This window comes from Pollicipes pollicipes, unplaced genomic scaffold (genome assembly GCF_011947565.3).
Source record: "Pollicipes pollicipes isolate AB1234 unplaced genomic scaffold, Ppol_2.1 Scaffold_4881;HRSCAF=5763_pilon_pilon_pilon, whole genome shotgun sequence".
NCBI classification, from domain to species: Eukaryota; Metazoa; Arthropoda; class Thecostraca; order Pollicipedomorpha; family Pollicipedidae; genus Pollicipes; species Pollicipes pollicipes.
This window is the reverse complement of record NW_023596576.1, coordinates 27,464,758-27,488,378: the sequence shown is the minus strand read 5'-3', so window position 1 is coordinate 27,488,378 and position 23,621 is coordinate 27,464,758. Positions and strand designations below refer to the sequence as shown.

Here is a 23,621-nt window from a genome sequence, read left to right as displayed (position 1 = left end):
CACAGTACAGTACGCCCTATGCCGGCAAGGACCCCGAGTCGGCCATAGTTTCATTTTCTGAGTGGAGGCAGGAATGTGACCGCAAACGTCAGGGAGCCTCTTAAGTTGACCGGGTCCGATGCCAATGAAATGAAATCGGATAAATGACAATAAAAGGGTTCATAATGAGACAGTGAAAGGACCCTGCATCGAACACGGGCCGAAGGAAGAACGAGGCCCGGAATCTCTACCCTGTTGAGGTTAGGGGCCCGCTAAACCGAACTAGAGTCATCTGCCAATTACTGGACCCCCTGTAAGCAATCCTTTGATAAGCGGTGAGGAAAGCGATCCTTCGGCGTCAGTGGGGCCCCTGCGTGGATTCGGGATTAACAACTACGGTCTGAGGGTCTTCTGCGTCAGGGAGCGGACCGACGTATGACACATCCCTCAGCGGCCCTCCTGATCAACCAGGGGGCCCCGGCCACCGTGTCTCCGGGACGGTAACCGGAAAGTACCCCTGGTGGTGGCTTGGAACGGAAATCCCCTTCAACCCCTGACCAGAAAAGGTAATGGAGCCATCTGGTGTTCTACTAACGGGATTCACTGTCCACGAAAGGTAAGGGTCTCCTTAGTGTTCAATCCACTGGGCCTCTCAACGAACGCATTCGTCGGCAGGACGATAACAAATGAAGAAAGCTGAGGCCCCTCGAAAAAAAACACGGGCCAAATCTGATAATTTCTCGCGATGCCTTTTCACCAGGAGCCCTTTATCAAGCTGTGTGCCGCCTCCGCCTCTTCTTACCAAAACTTTGGCCTCTCCACTGATATAAGATGGAGCTTGTAGGATCTGAGATAGACTCTTTTTGCCTTAAGTGTTTACAAGGGCCCTTTCCGGACCTGATATATCCGCTTTCTCAACCTAAAATGTGCCATTTCATGATTAAAGAAGGGCCCCACTCGAGTCTACGGCGGGCCCTTTTTAGAACAGGGAAGACCCTTTCTGTGCTGACGATGGGCCCACCCAGACGCGAGACGGATCCCTTCTGAGTTTGCGATAGGCCTGTCCTGATCAGAGACGGGTCCTTTTAAGTCTACAATGGACCCTTTTCAAACCCGAAAAGTGCTCTTTCTATGCATAAAAATGCTATAGGGGTGTCCTGTCTTGACTGACCCCTTCCGGACCTGAAATGGGCTCTCTACGCTTACTTCGATGGCACACGATAAGTGAACATTTTCCACAAATCCGCCACGGGCCTCATTTGGGTCACCCGAAATATGGGGAAAGGATAGTTTTGGCCCTTACCTCATACATGGAGGACAGTTTGCCCCACGGATACACCGCCACTGGCTATCTGATCCTACGATAGGTCCACTCCAGGGCAGACGTAGGATCCTTCCTGGGCCCAAAAAGTGAGATAGGCCTTTACCGAGTATATAGCTCTCCGTTTCTCAGCCTTTGCTGGATCCCTATCTGACGTGAAACGAGTCATTTCCGAATTCATCCTGGACGCTTTGCAGACTTGAGAGGTTCCTCTCTGAGCATACGATGAGTCCTTTTCCCGCCCTAAGACGGGCTCTTTTTGTGCTTACGATCAGCCTTCTCCAGACCATAAAGGCGCCCCTACCGTGGCTAGAAGGGACATGAGTGTTTTCCTGTCCTGAAATGAGCCATTTCCTTTCTAAGATGGATCACTTGCTTTGTTATCATAGTAAGCAAGTATTAATGCATACCCTACGACCCCTTCTGGCCCATATGAAATAATGGAAGGAGGAAGGGGGGGGGGGCAAACAAATACTTTTGCCTTACCTCAAAAGATGGGGGCCTTCGGGCCCCTCGTCGGACCCACTCGAGCACTGCCCCTGGCCGACTTGGGGCTCCTTGCCAACACAGGACCCCCTGTTTAGCCCTTTGGGCCCCTGACCACCATAGGGAACCACGCAGCGACTCAGGGGCCGCGACCAATGTAAATCGCGGGGCCCCGGCCTTGCCCTTGCTATGGAAATGGACCCTCGGGCCACCACCGACACGGAGCCGATTGTTCGGTATTGGTGGTGCCTGACCGACATAGAGATCTTCATCGCGTCAGGGTTTTCAATCGGCGCAAAGAGCCTATGACTGTTTGCGCATTTAGTCAGAGGCCCGCAAATGTGCGTTTTGTGCATGTGGCTAAATGCACATTTGCGGGCCCGCCCCGGTGGGTCGAGCCCTTAATGCGACCTCCGGCAGCCCTTCGGGCACTCGGATCATGCCCTTGATCATCGGTCCTGAGGAGCCCGAAGAACCGAAAGGCCCCTATCGACAGACGATTCGTAGTAAGCGGAAGCAGACCCACGATTCAACTGTCTGCAGACGCAGCGCCTAAGGATTAAATCCACAGTGAAATGTTCATTAGACAAAGTCGTGGGGTCAGCACCATTTTGAATCGATTTTTCCATGTACCAGCACAGAAATAATGTTCAGCATTTTTGGAAAATGTGGAAGTGGGAAATGCACCTACGGAACCTCATTCCTGACCCTTGGTCGAGCCATATGGTTTGGTGGCCTCAGCCTGTATGCCCTGCCGCAGAGGCTGACTTACATGCAACAAAGTACTTCAATTTAGCTGACTCGTGCCTTTGTGCAAGTAGCAAACTGGTCCCAATGCGGCGTGCCGTTCGTTGACGATTGTGAACTAAGTTGCTTCGCTGGTGTGGTGTCTCGTGAATGAGGCTGTAGATGGGCGTTTAGTTCGAACGAAATGGTGGTTTTATGGCTTATGATGTAGAAGATCAGTGAAGCATTTTCGAATGACTTTTGATGTCAAAGGATGTAGGCAGCGGTTGGTGGTGGGAAGTCGATGTGCGCCAGTTCAAGCTTATTCCCGGTTTCGCCTTTTTGGTGTTCGTCGCGCGGCATTGAGAGCGTAACCAACGCTGGGAGAAGAGTTGCAGTCATATATTTGCGAAGTAAAGCTCAAGAAGTTTATGTTTTTCTCCATTGTGACTGTAGTTATGGGAACAAGAATATGCCAAGATGAACTCATGAAATCTGACTGTCCCATATTGTCATCTGCAATGTTTTAGTTCATTTGTGCAGTGGATTTTCTCTGCTGATAATTATTAGTTGATTACTTTGTATCAGAAGCATATAAACACAAATTTCATCATGGATCTGGTGAAAGTGTTTAATGCTGAGGTAAGTCTTGATATTTTGATGTCATCGCCATGCCAGTGCGCAGACATTTGCATCATGCATCTTGCCCTGCTTGATCATGCCAATGGCAGTCTTTTTGAAATGAGCAGGAAACAGCATCCAGATGATCTCAGTTGTTAGAGCTTGGTTCTTATCATATATAATGTGGACTGTTGGTTCTGCTCCAGTATAGCCAAATGTGACAAATATTAAACATGGTGTGTGATGGTGGTTCAGACCATTACCTAAATGCTTACAATACAGTATTCTGTTAACCCTAACTCTGACCAGGTGATGAGGTGCTGTTCCTGATAAAAAGATCACAGTTCCTTTGATGATGGGGTGTACAAACTGCAGCCTTTCTTGGCTGTGTAAATCCCAGCCTTGGATAATTGATTTTTAAGATCATGCTGATCTTATTGCACTGTTAGCAATGCCTTTAAGAACTATCACAGTACTCGTGACTGATCTTACCTGCATGTCTTTGTTGGCAATGCCGGTGGTGATTTCATACAGTATTGGTAAATGGTACAGATACTCAAATTTCCAAGGGCATCCTGTGCTTTGGCTCACTGTAAATTTGTTGATTCTTGAATGTACTTATGCTTCACCCAGATTTATGCAGCCTAAGGTTTTATGAATCTGTTGATTTCTATGACAAGTTCTGTGAAAAGTGAAGTGGTGTAAATAGGTTTTTGCCTCTTCATTGTGGGCGCAAAATGACCACTGCGGTCAACACTGCCCGAAAACTCCAATGAACAACAACAACAAATGCCTCTTCATTGAGTTTTTGTACATAATCACCAAAGTAATCATCTTTGTCATTACATATAGCCTTGACCAGCATGATGCTTTTTATTAGGGTGCTTTCATTAATCTTCAATTGATGTTAGACTGGTTTGCTCTATGTGCATGCCAAGCTGCTAGGTTTGTGCTGGATCAGGACATTTTGGGGCATGTTTCTGTCAGAATAAGATATTACAAGCATGCATAGTGATTTACAGTGACATTATAAGTGTTTTAAATTATGCAAGACAGTCTGAAAGTCTGTGCTTCAAACCATTGGGTACTTTGGTCCATTTGAAAAGGGGGCTCCTACTAGATTTTCTCCATCCAGAAAATTTTCCCTCCACTCCCTCGCTATGTGATGCTCATTTGAGATGAAATCTCATGCTCTTATGATATGTATGACTTGTGTGTGCAAATTTAACATGTTGAAGTGAAATCTAATAGCTTTAGCATTTTTAACATCCAATTTTGTGGTTCCTGTATCCCAATCAAGTGCAGTTTATGATCACCAACAAAGTATCACAAACAAAAAATATAATACACTGCCTTTAAGTCACAACTTCAAAGATCTGAAGGCTTATATTGAGTAATCTATCACATGTCTACATTTTCCCAGCTCCTGGCTGAGTCCCCTCAAAGCTGGAGTCAGGCACAACATGAATTGTGTTAAATAATATTCCTGAATTGTGTTGGATCCATCACAACTGACTGGTCATGGGGTGAACAACAGCAACATGGGGCTGCTGCAACACACACTGCTATTGTTAGGGCCACAACAGCACCATTTGAGCTGGGGTGGTGTATCATGGTAGCAGGCAAGGCATGTCTGTTCACATGGTGATGTATGGGCACCATACAACCATAGTAGTCAGTGCACCCTTAAGCCCAAGTAATCATCAAACATGGCGATATCTTCATGGTGATTTGTCACCTTTGATGATGTTTTCATCACATTCCCTCAGATGTGTGAGGTAAGGGTTCTATTGACCTTCACAAAACTGATTCATAAGGCCAGAGTGAACCAATCTTTGAAGTGTATTAGCAGATGCCTTTCAATGCACAGAAGCATGGTCTTTGCCAAGTCCTTGTAGTGGCTTGTTTGGAATAAGCATTTGCATATTCTGTACCCTATAGAATAGTGCAGCTAGGTTTAGGTAAAGACACACAAGTTGATCTATAAATGCAATATTTATATTTACAGGTAAAAAAGTTATCTAATTTAACAGTGGTGGCAAGGATAGACATGCAGGAACCCAGGCATGATATAGGTATAAAGTAACAATAGGGAACAGGAGTCTTGAAACAGCCATTTTGGGACACTGGAATGCCACCCAGGAGATATAAGAGAGATAATGCATCACATCTCAGGCTGTTCAGAGGTATCTTCCTGTGCAAATGATGCATTACAATGTATTTTATTTGCACAGTTTCAAACTCCAGCTGAGATTTCTTGCCAGATCAGGTCTTTGATCTATGCCATTCTCTCAAGGCTTTGCATTGTGAAAACTTGAAAGGTCAGCACTTCTTTACTCACATGACATTGTTGGCCCTACATTGGCAGGAGTGTTCCTTTAGTGGCAGCACCATGAATGCCATCAGTGCTCATAAATTTTTCAAGGTCATTCAAGGTCAAGATTGAAGGTCAGATCTTAAAAAGATATTTGAAGTTGGAATGAGCTTTCATGTTAAGTTGTGAACTAAAGTCACCCCCATAGCCCAGGCAAAAGATGCTGGGGATCCAGGAAATCAATGATGGAGAGCTAGCATACAATTGCATTAGATGCTTCTCAGTGAAAATAAGTGCAAGAGATCTCTGATGGATTGATTGAGTCAGCTGGGTAACATGTGTGAATTAAGACAGCTTTCATTCCTGGAGCTATACATCTGAGGACCACAGTCCCAGGGTTGTCTCCCATCTCAAGCTGAGTCAGCTGGGTAACATGTGTGAATTGAGGCAGCTTTCATTCTTGGAGCTATACGTCTGAGGACCACAGTCCCAGGGTTGTCTCCCATCTCAAGCGAGTCAGCTGGGTAAATGTGTGAATTGAGGAAATATTCATTCTGGAGCTATATGGAGGACGCAGTCCAGGGTTTCTCCACATCTCAAGCCGAGTCAGCTGGGTAACATGTGTGAATTGAGGCAGCTTTCATTCTTGGAGCTATACATCTGAGGACCGCAGTTCCAGGGTTGTCTCCCATCTCAAGCCGAGTCAGCTGGGTAACATGTGTGAATTGAGGCAGCTTTCATTCTTGGAGCTATATGTCTGAGGACCGCAGTCCCAGGGTTGTCTCCCATCTCAAGCTGTTTTTGCAACAGTGCAAGTCTTAAAGCCCTCATGCCCCCAAGATAGTTTGTGAGCATTGCTTTCAGCTGTTGTCATTGTTGGTCAGTTTCAAGACCGTGTTCAGTTTAATGGAACTGCAAACATTAAGCTATGACAATGATATGAACTCCGTTCTGTCATTTGACCCAAACTGCAATGGTCATGGTGAATGTCATGAGAGCCAATCACAGTTTTTTTGAGTGTGTGACATAGCCTGTTTTAAATTTTCAGCTGACGTCGCTCTACGACCAGAAGCCACCAATATCAAAGGTGAAGATGACTTCACTCACCAAGGGAGCAATACGAGCCATCAAGTTCTACAAGCATGCAGTTCAAAGTGTCGAGAAGTTTCTGCAAAAGGTAGGCCAATCACATGCTGCACAATGCACTGTTGTCTGCTTACCTTCACTTTTTCAAGGCAGTCCACGTTGATGTTGAATTCTAGATGATTGCAGTGGGTAAAAATGTAAGTAACAGCTGAATTAAGCGGATGATCGCAGTAGTTAAATGCAGGGAGTCTAATCACGACTGATGTCACTGAAACATCAAATGCGCATTCTAGCACGTTCTTCACGCTGTGCCTACTCCGTGTGTTTTACCATGTCGTTCTATGTTCGTCCCCAGTGTCGGACAGAGTACAAAATCCCGGGGCTGTACGTGATCGACTCGATAGTGCGCCAGTCGCGGCACCAGTTCGGCGTCGACCGGGACGTGTTCGCGCCCAGGTTCGCCAAGAACCTCTCCGTCACCTTTTACCACATCTTCAAATGCCCTCCCGAGGACAAGGTAGGCTGGCATGATTAGGGCTGATGGCGTGGTTTTCGTCTGCTGTTGGAAAAATGTTCGCAGAGATACTATTTAGATGTCATATGTGCCATGTGCCGCGCTTTCGTGGCCGGCGACATCGCAGCCGTGGAGTTCACTGGCGCGCCAGCGCTCCGCGGAGTATGATAATAATGTGAATAAAATGATATAGATATGCTGTTCCGACCTGCATATGTAATGACTCAGCATGTGCTGGATGTTAGCAAAGCATGTCACAGGAGGATGTCGCCATGTCTTTAATGCCAGGCATTGCACTTTGCATGAGTTGATGATTCACACCCGGTGCTAGTTGAGCGTGAATGAATATCTTGCATAGGAAAGGTGCTTCAACAAAATGTACGTGAAAGATACTGATGGCTGTCAGCCGGTAGGAAGCACGAGCGACGTCCATTGTGACGCTGCCCCTCCCCGACAGAGCAAGGTCATCCGCGTGCTGAACCTGTGGCAAAAGAACCAGGTGTTCCCCCCCGAGGTGATCCAGCCCATCTTCGACCTCGCCGACCCGGAGAGCGCGACCAGCCGCGAGATCGAGCAGCAGCTGCTGGCCAAGGAGCAGCAGCCGACGCCGGCCGCGCCGCCGTCCACGGCCGCCGGCGCCGCGGCCGGTCCGCCCGGTGACGGCCCGGCGCCGGCCGGCAGACAGGTGCGCACGCGCCGGCAGCGGGGCGCTCCCGGGCTGCCGCCGTCTGGGTGCTAAACACGAGCTGGCTGTCATGCTGTGTCCCTCCTGAGCCGTCCGCACCGGGCTGACTGTCACGAGCTGGCTCCTGAGTGGACCACCTCGATCTGTCCGACCGGTCTGGCCACTTCGGGTCAGGCGGGTCAACGGCTGGATTACTGAGCCATCCGCTCCCAGGCATCCATTCTCAGCTCGTCTGCCGACCCGGAGCTTCTGTCTTCAGACCCGGTGGGGTTTGGGCGTCATCAAACCACCTGCCAGAAACAGCTGATGTAGTGTGCTAAGTAATACAGACAAAGCAACAGCCGTCCCAATCAGAGTATGATTGTAATTTTGGTGCAGTCTTGGGGTTGTACCAGTCAAGCATCTCCAGGATCATTCAACGACCACGTGGTGGCAAAGTGCACCGGATGGTTGGTCCGCGGACAAGGAAGCATGACAAGATGGAAGATTATCCACTCCACGAGGTGGCTGCTCTCACCAACACCCAACCATGGAAGTAGACGACATGGTCAGCTCACCCCTCCGTGATATCATGCTTCCAGTTCCCGTCAGTTGTTTGTCGTGAGATGCCTCTGTGCCATTCTGTCCTCGGGTGACGGCAGCCGCAGAGGCTGTGGCGTGACGTGTCGCTGCGTCTGCTGCAGGCGGAGGGGGCGCCGGCCACTGCGCAAGTGGACCCCGGACTGATCCAGAAGCTGCACCAGCTGCAGACCCTGCTGGCCCAGCCGACAGCCACACCCGAACAGGTGTGTGGCTCCGCCGGCCCGTCCTGCCCCGTCACCCCCGCTTGGTGCACGCCTTTGGAGTGTTGGGCAGCCTCCTGGCGCCGCTCGTAAGCCGCTGCCACCAGGCCGCTCCACTCGGCGCAGACCGGCGCCGCTCGCGCCAGCTCGGCGCGCCGCGGCCGGTGTCGTCATGGCAGCCACGTATCACGAACCGTTTGCTGCATGTTGGTCATTTGTTTGAGGTACAGTGTCGGTGGGAGGTGTACACCAGATCTCAGCCGGCGTCGGATCCGCAAGGTGACCAGGCCGTCGTGCGGTCTGTCGCAGGCAGCGCCCAAGTTCAACCAGCGCCTGTTGGACGACTTCGACTACGACGAGGAGCCGGACGGCACTCCCAAGCCGGTCGAGCCGTCTCTCGAGTCGCTGGGCACGTTGCTCTCCAACCCGGACGTGCTGAAGCAGCTGCAGGTGCGCCTGCTGGCCGGCCGGGGCAGGCTGAGACGCCGGCCGGGCGGGACTGCGAGGGGGCGGGTCGCGATTGGCGGCGGGGTTACGGCGTCGCGGTGCTGTTTGGTCAGGCTTGGTGTTCCGTGCTACGCGTTCAGGCCTTCGCCGGCAAACTCCACACCCCACAGCTGTTGCTGTGGGTTGAGAGTTGACGCCTGTCGTGCGACGCCCGCCGTGGGTGCAGACTGTTGGCGTGTCGGCCCAGCCGGCTGTCGGTTCGGTGCTGCGCCCGGACGGCAGATGACCAGCCGAGTCTGGTTGAGCTGACTGGCGTCCCTGTCCGGGCCGGCAGGGTCTGCAGCAGACGCTGCAGGCGCAGAAGCAGCAGGAGCAGTCGGAGCGCGACCGCAAGTTCCGGCTGCAGGAGAACGAGTTTGACAAGCAGCTGGCTCAGACGGTCGGCGTGAGTCCACCCTGCTCCCGCGGGCGACGGCCGCCGTTCGGCCAGCAGCCTGGGCTGCCAGTCGGCCCCCGGCCGACCCGAACCGTGCGCTAGACTCGGTCTTGTTAAACGAGCTGTAGAGCTGTGGCTTTTTGGTCTTATTGCCTCTTGAAACCGGTGCATTCGTTTCGCTTCTTATCCTAGTGTCATGTGTCGTTCGGATATCGCACGGAAGGTGGACCGAGACGGAAAAGGGCCGTTGCGTCAGGTTGCGGTCCCGTTTGCAAGGTGCCTATCGATTCGTGATCCAAAGGTGATGCAAAGCCAGGTCCAGTATCCGGCGGATGTGATGTCTAACAAGAATGTCTGCATCGGCTGGTTGTCCGAGGTATAACCTTGCATGACCCCCGTGCCGTCACGTGGACGACTCCCCTGACCTCCGGGCCGGGCCCGCCGACAGAGCCTGCCGTTCGCCAGCGAGATCGAGCTGAAGCCACCATCGGCCAGCGAGCTGGCGATGATGTCGGCCATGTCGGCGCCGCTGGCGGCCACCGGCGACCGCGACATGCGGCTGGAGCTGGCGCCGGAGCTGGCGGTGCCGCCGCCGCGCCGCCCCGCCAGCCCGCTGGAGGAGGGCGAGCGCGGCCCGGACACGGACAACGACGACCGCGCCAGGTGCGACGACCGCGGGGCCCGCCCCAGCCTGCTGATGGCTGCTGGTTGCCGAACAGTGATGCGGATATCTGAGCCCTCGCTTTATATGAGCTTACTCGCTATATTTGTATGGTGATGTGCTTCAGATATCAAAGTGATGGCTGCTGCATGACCTCTCGCAGTCGACGCGCCCGTAAACTCCGAATCATCACCATCGATGTCTCAAAGGCAGCACGATGCGTGCTGTGTGTCATTGATCATAAGCCGTGCTATGGTTTTACAAACATTTTTTTTTGACATCAGCAAACTGTTCATCGCTCACCGTTTTCACAACAATTTCGTGTATTGTCACCCCTGTCAGGTGCCTCCCTGGACGACGACGGACCTGTGCCACGGCTTGTGCTCGATGTCAGGCGTCAGAGCCGGGCTGTGACGGCCCGCGTCCCCCGGGTCGAGGCTGTTACGGCGGCGATGGCCGCCTCTGACGCCCACCTCTGGCCGACAGGGACCGGGACGAGCGGGACCGGGCGCGCCGCTCCAGCCGCTCGCGGTCGCGCTCGCGGCGCCGCCGCGGCCGCTCCCGCTCCCGCAGCCGCTCCCGCTCGCGCTCGCGGGGGCGCAAGTCGCGCGGTGAGCGGCGCGACCGGTCGCGCTCGCGCGGCCGCCGCGGTCGCTCCCGCTCGCGCAGCCGGGAGCGCGAGCGCGAGCGGGAGAGAGAGCGCGAAGCCGAGCGGCTGCGCGAGAAGGAACGCGAGTCGGAGCGGGAGCGAGAGCGAGAGAGGAAGAAGCGCGGCCTGCCGGCGCTGAAGCCCGACCACCTAGGAGGTGCGGCTGCCGGCATCGGCGGGGGGGGGGGGGGGCGGCTGGTGCTCCGTGACCTCTGCGACCCTCTCAGTGGGACTGACCGAGCGAGTGTTTTACCGGAAAGCCGGCTCTGTCTCCAACGCGACCTGAGTACCCGCGCCCTGCGTCTGCGTCGAGGGGGACGGACGAGTCCACCCAATGAGCTGTGAGCCCAGCAGGCTATCCGCAGTGGCAGGTGTGTCACAGACTGGATATGACGCAGATGAACTCGCCTGTTGAGCTCGCCGGCTCTGCCTGCCAACAGTGTGCAGCACCACGCTGTGGGTGGGCCACCTCTCGAAGCTGGTGCACCAGGAGGACCTGAGTGACCTGTTTGGCGAGTACGGCGACGTGCTCAGCATCGACCTGATCCCGCCGCGCGGCTGCGCCTTCATCTGCATGAACCGGCGACAGGACGCGGCGCGCGCCCTGCTCAAGCTCAAGAACCACAAGCTGCAGGGCAAGCCCATCACGGTGGGTGCTGACGGTGGCGGCCGACCGCTCGCAGCCCATGATGCTGTGCTTATGTCCAACCCATCCGACGTCGGCGCACCCTTAAACTCCAGTCATCACCCCAAGCCAACCCGTTCACATCCACACACAGCCAGCGTCAGAAGTGTGGTGGTCAAGCAGCGCGTCTGGGGAACCAGAGGTATGCAGTTCGATTCCCTGTCTGCCATGGTGAGGGTAGGTGGCTCCACATAGCCCCAGCATCAGCAGCAGAATGCTTCGTGAAGCCCCAGTGACATGACTCCCCATCCAGCCATTAGTCAATTCCAGACGGGCAAAACACATGCAGCCTGTGCCCAGTATTCCCGCATCCAGTCCACCAGCAGGCTGTCCGCATTCAGCCCATGGGCCGCCCACGCACAGTCGGCGTCAAGCCCGGAAAACCATGCTACATGCGGCCCGCGCGCGACGCACCACAGCCCGGCGTCCGGCCGGGCCCGCCCTACCCCTGCCTGTGGGACGAGCACTGCCCGCACGCGCAGAGCGCATGCCTCGCAGCTGCCAACGGACGGCATGAGTGGACGCTGCGGTCAGTTTCAGGGAGGATCGAATTCTGCAGCGATGCATGGCTTCCTGCTACGAGGAACGATCCGTTAACAGGAGGAACTCTGATGCCGGCCGTCACGTTCCGTTGCGCGACACTGACGCGAGCACTGATTCGGCAGATCGCCTGGGCGCCGGGCAAGGGCATGAAAGGCAAGGATTTCAAGGACTACTGGGAGGTGGAGGCGGGCTGCTCGTACATTCCTCACGGCCGGCTGACCGTGATGAGCGACCTGGACGCCATGGAGGAGGGCGGCATGATCGACGACCAGTCGGTGCCCGACTGGCTCAAGGGTGAGTCCGGCGGCCGTCTCCGCCCGCGCTGGTTGACGTCACCGCCGTCGGGTCAGCGTCGCGCCTCGTCCCGGGAGCTGGCGGCCGTGTGTGGGTGACGCGAGCAATCCATGCCCCCTGTCGGTGTGTGACGCGCAGCGCGGGGCGGTTGCAGGGCGGTACCAGCAGCTGCATCAGATGGACCAGCTGCCGGTGTCGGCGGTGCCCGTGCTGGGCGACCCGATGCAGCAGCTGGCGATGCCGGCACCGGCCGGCGCCGGCACCGCGCCGTTTGTGACGCTGCCCACCAGCCTGCCGCCGCAGCAGCAGCTCATGGCGCCGTCCGAGCCGGCCGGTCAGGCCATGCAGCCCATGATGGCGTCCGTGCCGCGTGAGTGGACCGTCGCGAGGCCCGCCCTGGGGTCGATGGGGACGCCGCACGGTGTCGAGATCGCTTCCCTTCCACAAGACGTTCTGCTGTGTAACCTCTGCTTTAGTCGCAGGGTCGTCTTAAGGTCAGGTCAAACGCTTGTCCTGGTGATGTCGATGGCTGACCCTTCATGCCACTCGCCAGCTGTTCGCAACGGCGGGCTTTACTCGTGCAACTTTACGTTGCTGAGTTCGAACCTCCCAGGCATTTACATAATGGTGTTAAAGACGGCAGCGCTGTCCTGTTTTGCCCCATTGGATGTCTGGCTGGGGGGGGGGGGGGGGGGCGGTGGGCGGAGGGCGGAGGGTCAGATCCGTGGTATCGTGAGCGCGGCGCGGCCGTCTCGGACGTGCCGCGCCGGCCGCGCGTGCCATAGCCGCGCCTCCGCCCCGCTGATGCCTCACCGCCCTGCCCGCAGCGCCGGTGAGCGTGGCGCTGAACCTGGCGTTCGGCGGCGCCCGACCGCCGGGCCTGATGAGCCTGCCGCCGATGGGTCTGCCGCCGCCGGCCCTGCTGCCCACGGCCAGCAGCGTGCTCGGCCAGCCGCTGCTGTCTGCGCCACCCGGCGCCGCCCAGCCGTTGCAGCCCGGTCAGCTGATGACGTCACAAGCCGGCATGGCCGACCAGACTGCTGCAGCAGAATCAGCTGATGACGTCACAGGCGGGACAGGGGCTGCAGCAAAGCCAGCTGATGACATCACAGCCTGGCATGGCAGGGCAGGGACTACAGCAGAATCAACTGATGACGTCACAGCCCGGCATGACGGCACACGGGTTTCAGCAGAATCAGCTGATGACGTCACAGCCCGGGATGCCAGCGCAGGGTCTTCAGCAGAACCAGCTGATGACGTCACAGCCGGGGATGTCAGCACAGGGTCTTCAGCAAAGTCAGCTGATGACGTCACAGCCCGGGATGACCACGCAGGGTTTGCAGCAAAATCAGCTAATGGCTTCACAGCTGATGACTTCTTCAGGTGGGTTCTGCACAGCTAAGCCCATTCAGCATTGAGGCCAAGCCGTGTGTTTGTCCCCAAGGTGTGTTGTTACGGTCTCCGCAGTTCCCACAGATCGATATGTGGCGACAGTTGGTAGACGTGGCGGTTTATCAGCCGAGGCCCTTGTCTGTATTTTCACACCACACTGGGTGAACCCAGCGTCACCGAACCATCACTCACTTCACTGAGCTGTGTTTCCCCGCTGCGGTCACGGTCACTCCTAGCCTGCAATAGGCCATGTAGTGTAGGCCACGCTTCCACCAGCCTCCACTTGCAGTAATGGCTACGAACACTGGACCGCAACAGTCCTCCCACGGGCGTCCGCTGTGTCACCGCGATTTACGGCCGTGACTGCTTCGGATGTTCCTTTTTAAAGCCATGCTCCCCATTGCCCGGCTGGTGTCTTATGCTGGCTGTCCCGGCTCGTTACCACAGTCGACCCCCGGTAGTTGGGAGGAGGTGCCGTCCGAGCCGTCTGCGCCGCCGCCTCTCACCACGAGCCTTCCCGTCCCCAGGCGGTGCTCTCTCCTCGCTGTCGGCGCCGCCGCCGCTGACCATGTCGACGCTGTCGGCGCCTCCGCCTCTCACCATGTCGGCGCTGTCGGGCCCGCCGCCGCTGGGCCTGGGCTCGCTGCTGGGGGCGCCGCCGGGCGCCGGCCTGCTGCCGGGCGCGCTGCTGGGGCCGCCGCCGTCGGCCTCCACCACCGTCGAGCCGATGGATATCGACTCGGACGCGGCGCCGCAGGTCAACGGCCAGCCGGAGCCGGGCGCGCGCGACACCGACCGACGGTGGGTGGCCGGGGCGGCGCGGGGCGAGCGGCGGACACAGCCGCGTGGCTCTCGGCGGTGCTGGGCGCCGCGGGGGAGCGGGGGCGCCGGAAGCAGACCGGCTGTGGCGTGGACGTGTGCTGTGCTGGTCCGTGAACTCAAGTGGCGCAGTCGCCTAGATGTTGGGGCCCCATTGGTGTATGTGTTTCCTGATGTGACGAGGGGAGAGTGATTTTCATGCATTGGAGGCCATTTCAAGGCTGTTTTTCGCAGTCTGCAGGGCGGAGCGTGCTCTGTGGCCTGACCTGGCTGGGGGCCCAGCTGGGCCGCTTCTTCAGTCGACCCCCCATTCCAGAAAGTGCATCTCATTTAGGATCGTGTTCGTTGTAGCTTTTATATCCGCCCTCCCGTGTTATCCAAACAATATTTCGGTTCGCTGCAACCCACGCTGTCTAACCTCTCGCCAGTTTCAGTAGTACCATATTTTCGCGGTGCCCGCGATGCTGCCCGGTCAGTTCGCGCGAGTCCGGCATTGCCTGCGGATGTGGTGTGAGTCGTTCTGACGGCTCGTATCACCTGTGTCGGCAGGGAGGGAACGCCGCGGCGACAGAGGGCCAGTCGGTGGGGCGCCGGTCCGGAGAACGCCGCCGCCAGCAAGGACGACGGCAAGAAGGGCGATGTAAGACGCTGGGTGCCGCTGGTGCCGCTTGCCTCGCTGTCAGCTACTCAATGACCAGGAAATCGCCGAATATTTCCGAACGCGCTGTGGATGGCAGCTCGCTGCGACTTACTGGGTGGCGAACGTTGATTGACTGTGATGACCTGTGGCGGACCAGTGCCCGTCGCCCGGCGCCGTCACCACCCGTGCGGCGGTGCGTTGGCCGGCGCGCGCTCGGTGGCCGCTGGCGCCCTCTGACCACCTGGCCGGCCGGTCCGCAGGCGGAGGAGCGGCACCGCTCCCTGATGGCGCGCCTCACCAGCTTGGCCAACACCAGCGTCAGCGCGCTGCCACAGCGCGAGCGCGACCGGGAGCGAGAGCGCGAGCGCGACAGGGACCGCGAGCGCGACCGAGAACGAGACCGGGACCGAGACCGGGACCGCGGCCGCGACCGGCACCGGCGCGGCAGCCGGGACCGCGACGCCGACTCGGGCCGCCGGTACGTGCGCCGCCGGTGGGGGCCGGCCCGCCACCGCGAGCCCCGACGCAGTCTGCCGGGCGGGGCGTGCTCCGTGGCGTAGCCTAGCTGACGTCCCCAGCTGCGCCGCTCCCTACCAGCTGCCACGCTGCTCAGGCGTTTGTTCAAATGCATGACGCCTATTGGCATGGAGGCCGCCGTGCGGTTGAGATGCGGGATGCGATGTTTCAGATTCGTGTTTGACGTTTTCCTGTCGCGGCACCATGGCGTGGGTTTCGCTGTGCGTCAGCTGCACTGTGACGCCCTGCCAGATGTAAAAACATGCCGGCGCTGCTTTGTCGTCGGCGCGTGGCCGCGTGTGCCCGTGTCCGTCTCCTTTCCGGCGACCGGCTGTGCTGCCGTGTGTGTGACCGGGTTTGCTGAGGCCTGTGTCTTCCTGCAGCCGCGGCGGCCGCTGGGGCAACGATGACCGCCGCTCGCGCGACGCCGACCGCTCCAAGTCGCGCGACGCCGACCGTTCCAAGTCGCGCGAGCGCTCCCGAGAGCGCGAGCGCCGGCCGGAGAAGGCAGAACCGGCCGAGCAGCCGCCCGGTGAGTGGCGCCCCGCCCACGCGCGCGCGCGCCGGTCCGGTCATGGCGGGCCGTGGCAGCGGGGTTCGTCGCTGTGGCTGGGTTGGGATCTGCACTGTGTTAGCGGCTGACTGCCGAGCCCAAGCCGGGGTCTGGTTAAAGGCGTTGCATTTGCCTGACGGCGGGGTAGACGGAGCGTGCCCCGCTATGCAGTCGGCCAGATGTTGAAGCATGCTACGACCGGTGCCGACGCTACCGACGCCGACGTCATCGCACGTATGCCGTTCCTGTCCCGTGTGCGCGGTGTCGTTGGGCTCTGACCCGGTCTGACCAGTTCCAGCAGGGCCGCTGTCGGCCTGGACGTCGGTGGATGTGGCCGCTGACCCACCGCCGGCGGTCGTGCTCCCCGCGCCGGAGACGGAGGCGACGGACAGCGTGCCGCCGACAGAGCCGTCGGCCGACGCGGCCCCGGCCGCCGACGACCAGCAGCCGCCGGCGCCGAGCGACCAGACCCAGGCGGAGGCCGCGGCCGAGCCAACCGCGCAGCCAGTCGCCGCCGCCGCCGCCGCCGCCGAGGCGGGGTTGAAGTCGCCGCCGGGGCCGGCGGCGCCGGAGGCCGGCGGCGAGTCGACGGCGACGCCGGTGACGGCCGCCAAACCGGACGTCCCGGCAGCGGCCGAGTTCGACGGTGCTCACGGCGCGAACGACGCGTTCGACGAGCCTCCGAGGAGAGGAACCGAGTTTGACGGGCCGCCGCGTCGGCCGGGAGCAGACTTCGACGGTCCCAGACGGCCTGACTTCGACGGGCTTCCGCCACGGCCGTGCGCCGACTTCGACGGGCCGCGGCGGCGACACAGCGGTCCGACAGAGTTCGAGGGGCCTCCGCGGCGGCCGGGCCCCGAGTTTGATGGCCTGCTCCGGAGGCCAGGCCCCGAGTTTGACGGCCTGTCGCGGCGGCTGAGCGGACCCGAGTTTGACGGACCGCCGGGCGGCGGCCGCGGCTTCCCGACGCACAGGGGGCGCGGTGAGCCGCTGCTGGAGGGCCGCGGCGGGCCGGGACCGTTCGCCGGCGGCCGCGGCGGCCCCCGCTTCCCACCACTGCTGCCCGCGGGACCCGGTGAGTGCCGGCCGCCGCCACCGCGCGCCAGCTGGTCATGTCCCGTATTAGACTGTCGATTCAACACGACCTTAGATTCGGCGTGTAGGATCACTGCATATGGACGATGGTTGGTTGCTTCACGCGTTTTTTGCTGTAGTATTCTTGGTCATGCATTTGATGCTGCTGACGCTGCTACACGCGCTGCGCAAACGACCTTGTCGGCGCGCCCGAAAACCCCAATTATCATCGCACGCGCACCGCGTTTATCCTTTGACGGTGGGATCTGCGATGCTGATATTCCATGCGTGGGGCGTTTACTTCTCTGTCACTGTGCGTTTAGCATCGCTGTGTAGCGTCTGGTCTGGTCCGGCGATGTGTGACTGCCGCCGCACGGCTGATGGCGCCACTCCGTGTGCGAGCCTGGTCCGACGGCGCCGTCCGTCGCCGCAGGGCACGACCCGGAGGAGGCGTTCGAGGAGGATCGTCGTCCGCCGCTGCTGATGGACGGCTTCCGTCCGCGCGGCCCGGGCGGCATGGGGCCGCGCCGTCCGCCGCCGCCCGGCGTCATGGGTACGGCACGCGGCCGCCCGCTGCGCCGCCCGCAGCCGACCGCAGGCGGGCTGATGCTGGAACGGGACGCTGGGGTCTCTGGTTAGAATTCTTAGGGGCGGACTGCTAATCCATGTGCTGCATCCGCCCGGCCGCGCCACACTCTGTCACTGGTGTCTGTTGGTAGGAGGCGGCGGCGGGCCTTGGTCGTCCGTCCAGCGGCTGGCGTCCTGGCAGCGCTGCCGGTCCCAGCCGTGTCGGTCCGCGCCGCTTCTGACTCGTGCCCGCCCGGCGGCGCTGCCGGTCCCAGCCGTGTCGGCCCGCGCCGCTTCTGACTCGTGCCCGCCCGGCGGCGCTGCCGGTCCCAGCCGTGTCGGCCCGCGCCGCGTCTGACTCGTGCCCGCCCGGCCGGCAGGTATGCGGCTGCCCTTCCGCGGCAGAGGACCCAGGATGCGCGGCCCCGGCCCCGGCCCCGGGCCGCCACGCATGGGCATGCGCCCCCCAGGTACGCCGGCTGGCCGCGATGGCGGCGCCGGGGCCGACGGCGAGCCGGTCAGAGACCGATATGGCATTGTTGGAAAATCTAATAGGTCTTAGGATTCATCATCATCGCCATAAGACACTTGCAAAACGTATACCTTAGGTTGTAGGGGTTGTCAGTTGTGGCCCTGTATGGCCACAACTGTGACGCCGTGGGAGCGCGGAATGCGTCTCAGGCTGGCCCCGGTCAATCAAGAGGATCATCAGGGCGACACATGTGACATTCATTACGCCCACGAAAAGCGTAGTGGTGGTTAGGCAATAGAATGCTTGGGGAATGACATACCCACCCATGGAGGAGTGGGAAGGGGGCAGGGGGGCACCTTCCTCTTAAACGTTCGGGGGCAGCAGTTAGGCTAAACAACGAATTGCCCTGGCTGTGATCCACCGACATGCTGGATTACACGCGGTGCGTTCTTCGAAACGCAGCGGCTTGTCGCGCTGTATGGGTCGGGCGGAGCAGGGCTCCTATGGTAGAAAGGCTCGCATGAAATGTTTGCCATTCCAGTACGGCTCGTTTCATGATGTGGCACTGTTAATATGATTGAAAGATCCTTGTTACGGTTACTCTTAAAGGTGATGGTGATTGAAAGATGATGGTGCTGTTAAAGCGCCGCGTGGCCGTGGTTATCGGCGATTCCAACATTCAGATTACCGAGCAATTCGGTTATATGTTGCCGAGCTTGGAGCACGTCAACTGGCACAAAATAGTTAGTTGCATGAACAACTTTAAATTCGAAGAAATTGCGTACATTTACACACACCATGGTTTTCAGTCACTTGCGTCCCATGCAAACAGAACCAGTTTGAGAGTTCTCAGTCATAGATGGATGGGCGTTTATTCGGGAAATAGCCTTGAGGGTCGTGAGATGAAACGGAAGAGGAGCCAAGTGTACGGCATCGCCGTCAGATGGGCTGGGACGGCAATGGCAAGAGCAGGAGGTCACGACACACACATTCAAAATCGTCATAAATCGTTACCTGAACATCGTTATTCGGTGAGGCACCATGTTGATCGTGGGTGCGTCTTGCTTTCTTTCCTCGTCCTTCGTCTCCCCTTCCGTACTCGATTGAGGAGAATGTCGTAACTTCGTGCACTCGGAGACTTCCGTTTCGTCCTTTGATCGGTAGAAAGACAGCTGCTAATCCACAGCGCAGACCTGGGCTCGAGCGAACAGACCACTTCGAGCGAACATGAGGCGCAGTGCCGTGCATACATATCGCGATCCGGGATGTTCTTCAATTTATATTTTCAGATTATCAATCTCAGCGTTGGTTTATATTGGTGGCATAATACACTACGACGAAGGACGGGGGCAGGGATGTTATGAAAACACATGTTTCATTAAGCGTGCTATTTGCCTGTGTGGACATTGTGAAATGCCATCATCCATTTTAATGTGAGCGAGGACGCTCGCCCTTCTGCTCACCAAAAAGCGACGCTGGGCTGCAGGAATGGATGTGTGAACGATACCGACGTCTGTAAGCATTGGTCTCGTTAACATCCAACAAAACCGGGGGAATCGGCTCTAGGAGATGGTTAGTTTCTCGCAAAGTGCTCTCCTCTACGGTTCTTTTTTAAAGGAGTACATTTGGAGGTGTGCTGGAAGCTCATGAGCATTTACGCCACCTGCATACTAGTTTTTGAAAGCAGTGGGTCCCTATCTCGGTCCTTTATAATTCGTTATGCTTTCTCAAGACATTGGATCGCGTGATGTAAAAAGCTGTACATAGAACAGTTTTGGTGTGTGTCGACTTCTTTGCCGCGTATCGCCACAGCCTTTTGTTTTGCACGTTATGCTATTGTTCTGCAACTTATTGCGTTATCGTGGGAAGAGCCCATGTTGGAGCTGGGTCATCTTTTTTGACACATTTATTTGCGCTGGATGTAGTGAACCGTGACGACTGTGAAGCAGCTACTCGCCTTGGGTGGCTGAGGCTATAATTGAATAATCCTACCTACAGTGGCATTAAACCCGCCTATCTCATGACAGTGTCTTTCACTTTGCCGTTGCCGTTCAGAGAGATGTTATGTACGCCAGCTGTGTTGGGTACGTCTCCGTCTGTGGATACCCGCCCGCGGCCCGTGAGCGCCTGCTCCGCCCTCCGAGCCTCTGGGTCCGTGCTGTGACGCCCTGAGTACACGCCTGTCCGTGCCGTCGGCAGGTCCCTGGATGGAGGGCGGCCGCGGACCGCGCTGGATGGGACCGCCCGACTGGCCGGCGCGCGGCGGCCGCGGCCGCGGCCCGCCCGAGCTCTTCGACGGCGCCGAACTAGACTCGTGAGACGCTGCCGCGCGCGCCGCCGCGCCCCGCCCCGCCCCACCCCACCCCGTCCGCCCCCCACTACGCCTGTGATACGCCGCCTCATCGCGCGCCGCTGCGCTCGCCCGCCCGCCTGCGCGCGCGCTCGCGTCCATACCGATCATGCTGCCGTGCGACGCGCGGGGTCGGCCGGCCGGCTGGCTCAATACATTTTACACGCGTCAGCCGCCTGGTTTTGGTGACCGACCGGGGGCACTGCGGGACCGACTCCGGAGCGAGGGCAAGTGTGTACGCGTGTGGGTTGCGGGCGGCGCGGAGGTAAGTGGCTGCGGCCCGTCTGCCCAGTCCACCCAACCCGACCCGACCCAGCCCGGCCCAGCAGTGGCGGCGGCGGCGGCGGCGGCGGCAGCGGCGGTGGTGGTGCCAAGCGGAATGAACCGGTGTCTGGGCTCAAATGGAGTCGCAGATGCAAGGTAGAGTGCTCTCCGAGAACTCTTGTGTGTGTGCGGCGGCACGTGGTGCGTGGACACGATGAGGCGGGGCCGCCGGCCCGCTCCTGGCGGCGCCGGCCGAGCTGGAGAAGCGGAGGCCCCTGACGGGCGGAGCACCGCCGGCGATGGGGGCCCCTGGAGGCTCCCAGAGGCGCCAGCCAGCGACGGACAGCTGGCCGGCCAGACTGCGCCAGCGGCGGCCGGAGCCGCCTCGGCTCCTTGTGTCAAGAAGCATTGCAACTGGCTTGCCGTGTGTGCTTGTGACCCTCTCTGCACCGTAGCTGTATGCCGACTCGGCGCTCCGGAAAATCACGCCCCGGCGCCCGACTATTCTGTTGCTTTGGATTGATGTGCTCTTTGTTGAGACGAGCGCTGACAGTCCGTTGGGAGCTTGATTGCCCGAAGACATGGATATGACTGGTAGGAAAAGTGGTCTGGGCCAATTGTGTACATATGGTGTGACACCAGTTGCATAGGCTGCGGCTCTCGTGATGTGGGGCCCATTCGAAATTTGTTGCAGTTCATCCAAGTCCGAAATGTTTACACCGCGTCGAATTCAGATAGTGTAGCGATTCAGAATACATTGGGAGGTATCGGACGTGAGTTTGCGAGCCGTTTGTGCCATTACCAGGGGGCCGCGGGACTAGGTCTTGTTCTCGTTTTGTCTTGCTGTCTCACGAGGGCTTTGATCATTTCGTCGTGGTCGAGAGTCGTGCTCACGTGTGAAGCTGGAGTGACCTTGACATGTGGGTCAGATCGGGTCCCCGTTTTCCCCTTCCTGTTATTTGCCTGAACATGGTACATCATGCCGAGTAATCGAACTCTGACGTCATGGTTGTGTTTAATAGGTGTGAGCACGCAATCGTTTTCACGGTGCCGGATAAGGCAAGATTTTACTTTTATCAGTTACACGCCTTATGGGCGTGGTACGGGGGAAGTGGAAGCACGCGATGTCATGCAGATCATGCGGATGAAGCCAAGCCTGAGCCTTTGAGGCAGGTCGCGTTTGGTCACTGACCAAATGATTGCCATCACTGTCTTGGAGCCTACCGCATTCACGGGTTTGGCATGGAGAGGTGTGAGAGGCGATTTTGCGGATGTGTAGTGTTGGCCAAAAGTTTACAAAAGACACGGCCTGAAAGCTGGATGGCTGTTGACCGGATAGGACGATATGGAGGAAATCGACGAGTCAAAATCCACGCGATCGACGAATCTAAAATGGTTAGGTTTTCGTTGACTTGAGTCGATAGCCAGATAATTGTTCATCGTAAGCCAAACTCTGCGAAAGACGTGTGCTGGGTGGATAGTGGTCACGGTTGGTCACGATAAACTGAACCGTGTGTCCCCGTGCGGGTGGCAGCGTGTGGCATTTGAGACCGGTTTCCAAGAATGTGACGTTGACCACGTCTTGGTGGAGCAATGGCGCCGCTGTAGGTCGTGCAGTGTTAATATGGCTGATTGATTTGTAGACGAGCCGTCTGCCCACAGCAGACACACAGCTTCATGCCGGCATATTGATTTGTAGACGAGCCGTTTGCCCACAGCACACAGCTTCACGCCGGCATATTTGCCTGCCGCGGAGATCCGACGCTGACGTTTAAGACGCCCGTAACTGGGAGAATCCATTCGCTGATGCACGTGAGCGCGTGACCGGGTACGTGGGTCGACCCACAACGTTGGCAGTGCGCTCATCCGTTCTCTCGCTCTTCTGAGTTGGTTGGGCAGGCGTGTTTTCCAATGTTGATTTTCCACTGTATATTGTTGAGGTTGCGGTACTGTGGGAAAAGGATGTCTGGTCGGACAGCTGGGGCACACGTGCCTACGTATTTGAACAGCGCAATTTTCAAAAAATCGTTCTTGTGTCCCAAAGCGTCAGGATGTGGCCATCAGCGGTTGTTTAAATGCCAGTTTTTGGGAAGGAATGGCCGGCCGATCCTACCCGCTCAAGACGAAAAGCCTCTCACGCTTCGAGTAAGACGCCCTCGTCCTCTGGATTACGTGCTTTGTTCGTATTTGAATGGCTCGAAGTTTGGTGCGCTTGTTCCTGTAAATGACAGCCTAATTTTCCCCGCAAATCGACACCCGAGGGCGGAATGGGAGGCAGCCGACCGCCGGCGCCTGATACAGTACTACGATGCTCGGCCGTGAAGTCGGTAATTCAGTTAGCAACCATTCCCGATTTTGCTGAAAACGCGTCAGGTGATGGCACCAGTGCGCCGGATATGACGTGTATGTTATAAGGTCACGACCTTCAAGGTCGAAGGACGGATTACTTTTTATCACCCGCAAGTTGTCGATCTATTTCGGATTTTCAGAAGTTAAAATATTGACCATCGCGTGAGCTAGTTAGCATCCATGATTAAGGCTTGACCTCCATTCCGTTCCAGGTAAAATTCAACGTAAAATTCAGGTTCGAATGACGGGAAATTCTGTGTCACCCGTCTATTTTAGATAAGTGGCAGTCAAAACGATCGATAACGCATGAACTAACGTCTGTCAGAGCTCTGATCTGCCAAGGTCGCTCTCTCAGGTCAATGGCGCAAAATCCCCATCACTTCACTGTTACCGGCT

General features: G+C 57.7%; 1 protein-coding gene across 1 annotated transcript; it reads left to right on the top strand.

Moving 5' to 3' along the window:
* Positions 1 to 2,645: 2,645 nt before the first annotated feature.
* Positions 2,646 to 15,474, top strand: LOC119100194 (SR-related and CTD-associated factor 8; the record flags this gene model as incomplete). The annotated part of the gene is made up of 17 exons (XM_037223305.1): positions 2,646 to 3,154; positions 6,496 to 6,624; positions 6,889 to 7,050; positions 7,505 to 7,732; positions 8,416 to 8,517; positions 8,824 to 8,964; positions 9,296 to 9,406; positions 9,846 to 10,060; positions 10,545 to 10,560; positions 10,786 to 10,864; positions 11,148 to 11,356; positions 12,058 to 12,229; positions 12,384 to 12,599; positions 13,057 to 13,612; positions 14,149 to 14,422; positions 14,990 to 15,080; positions 15,341 to 15,474. Coding segments are annotated over exons 1-17 (2,865 nt in total), but the record flags the coding sequence as incomplete, so codon positions are not given.
* Positions 15,475 to 23,621: the final 8,147 nt, after the last annotated feature.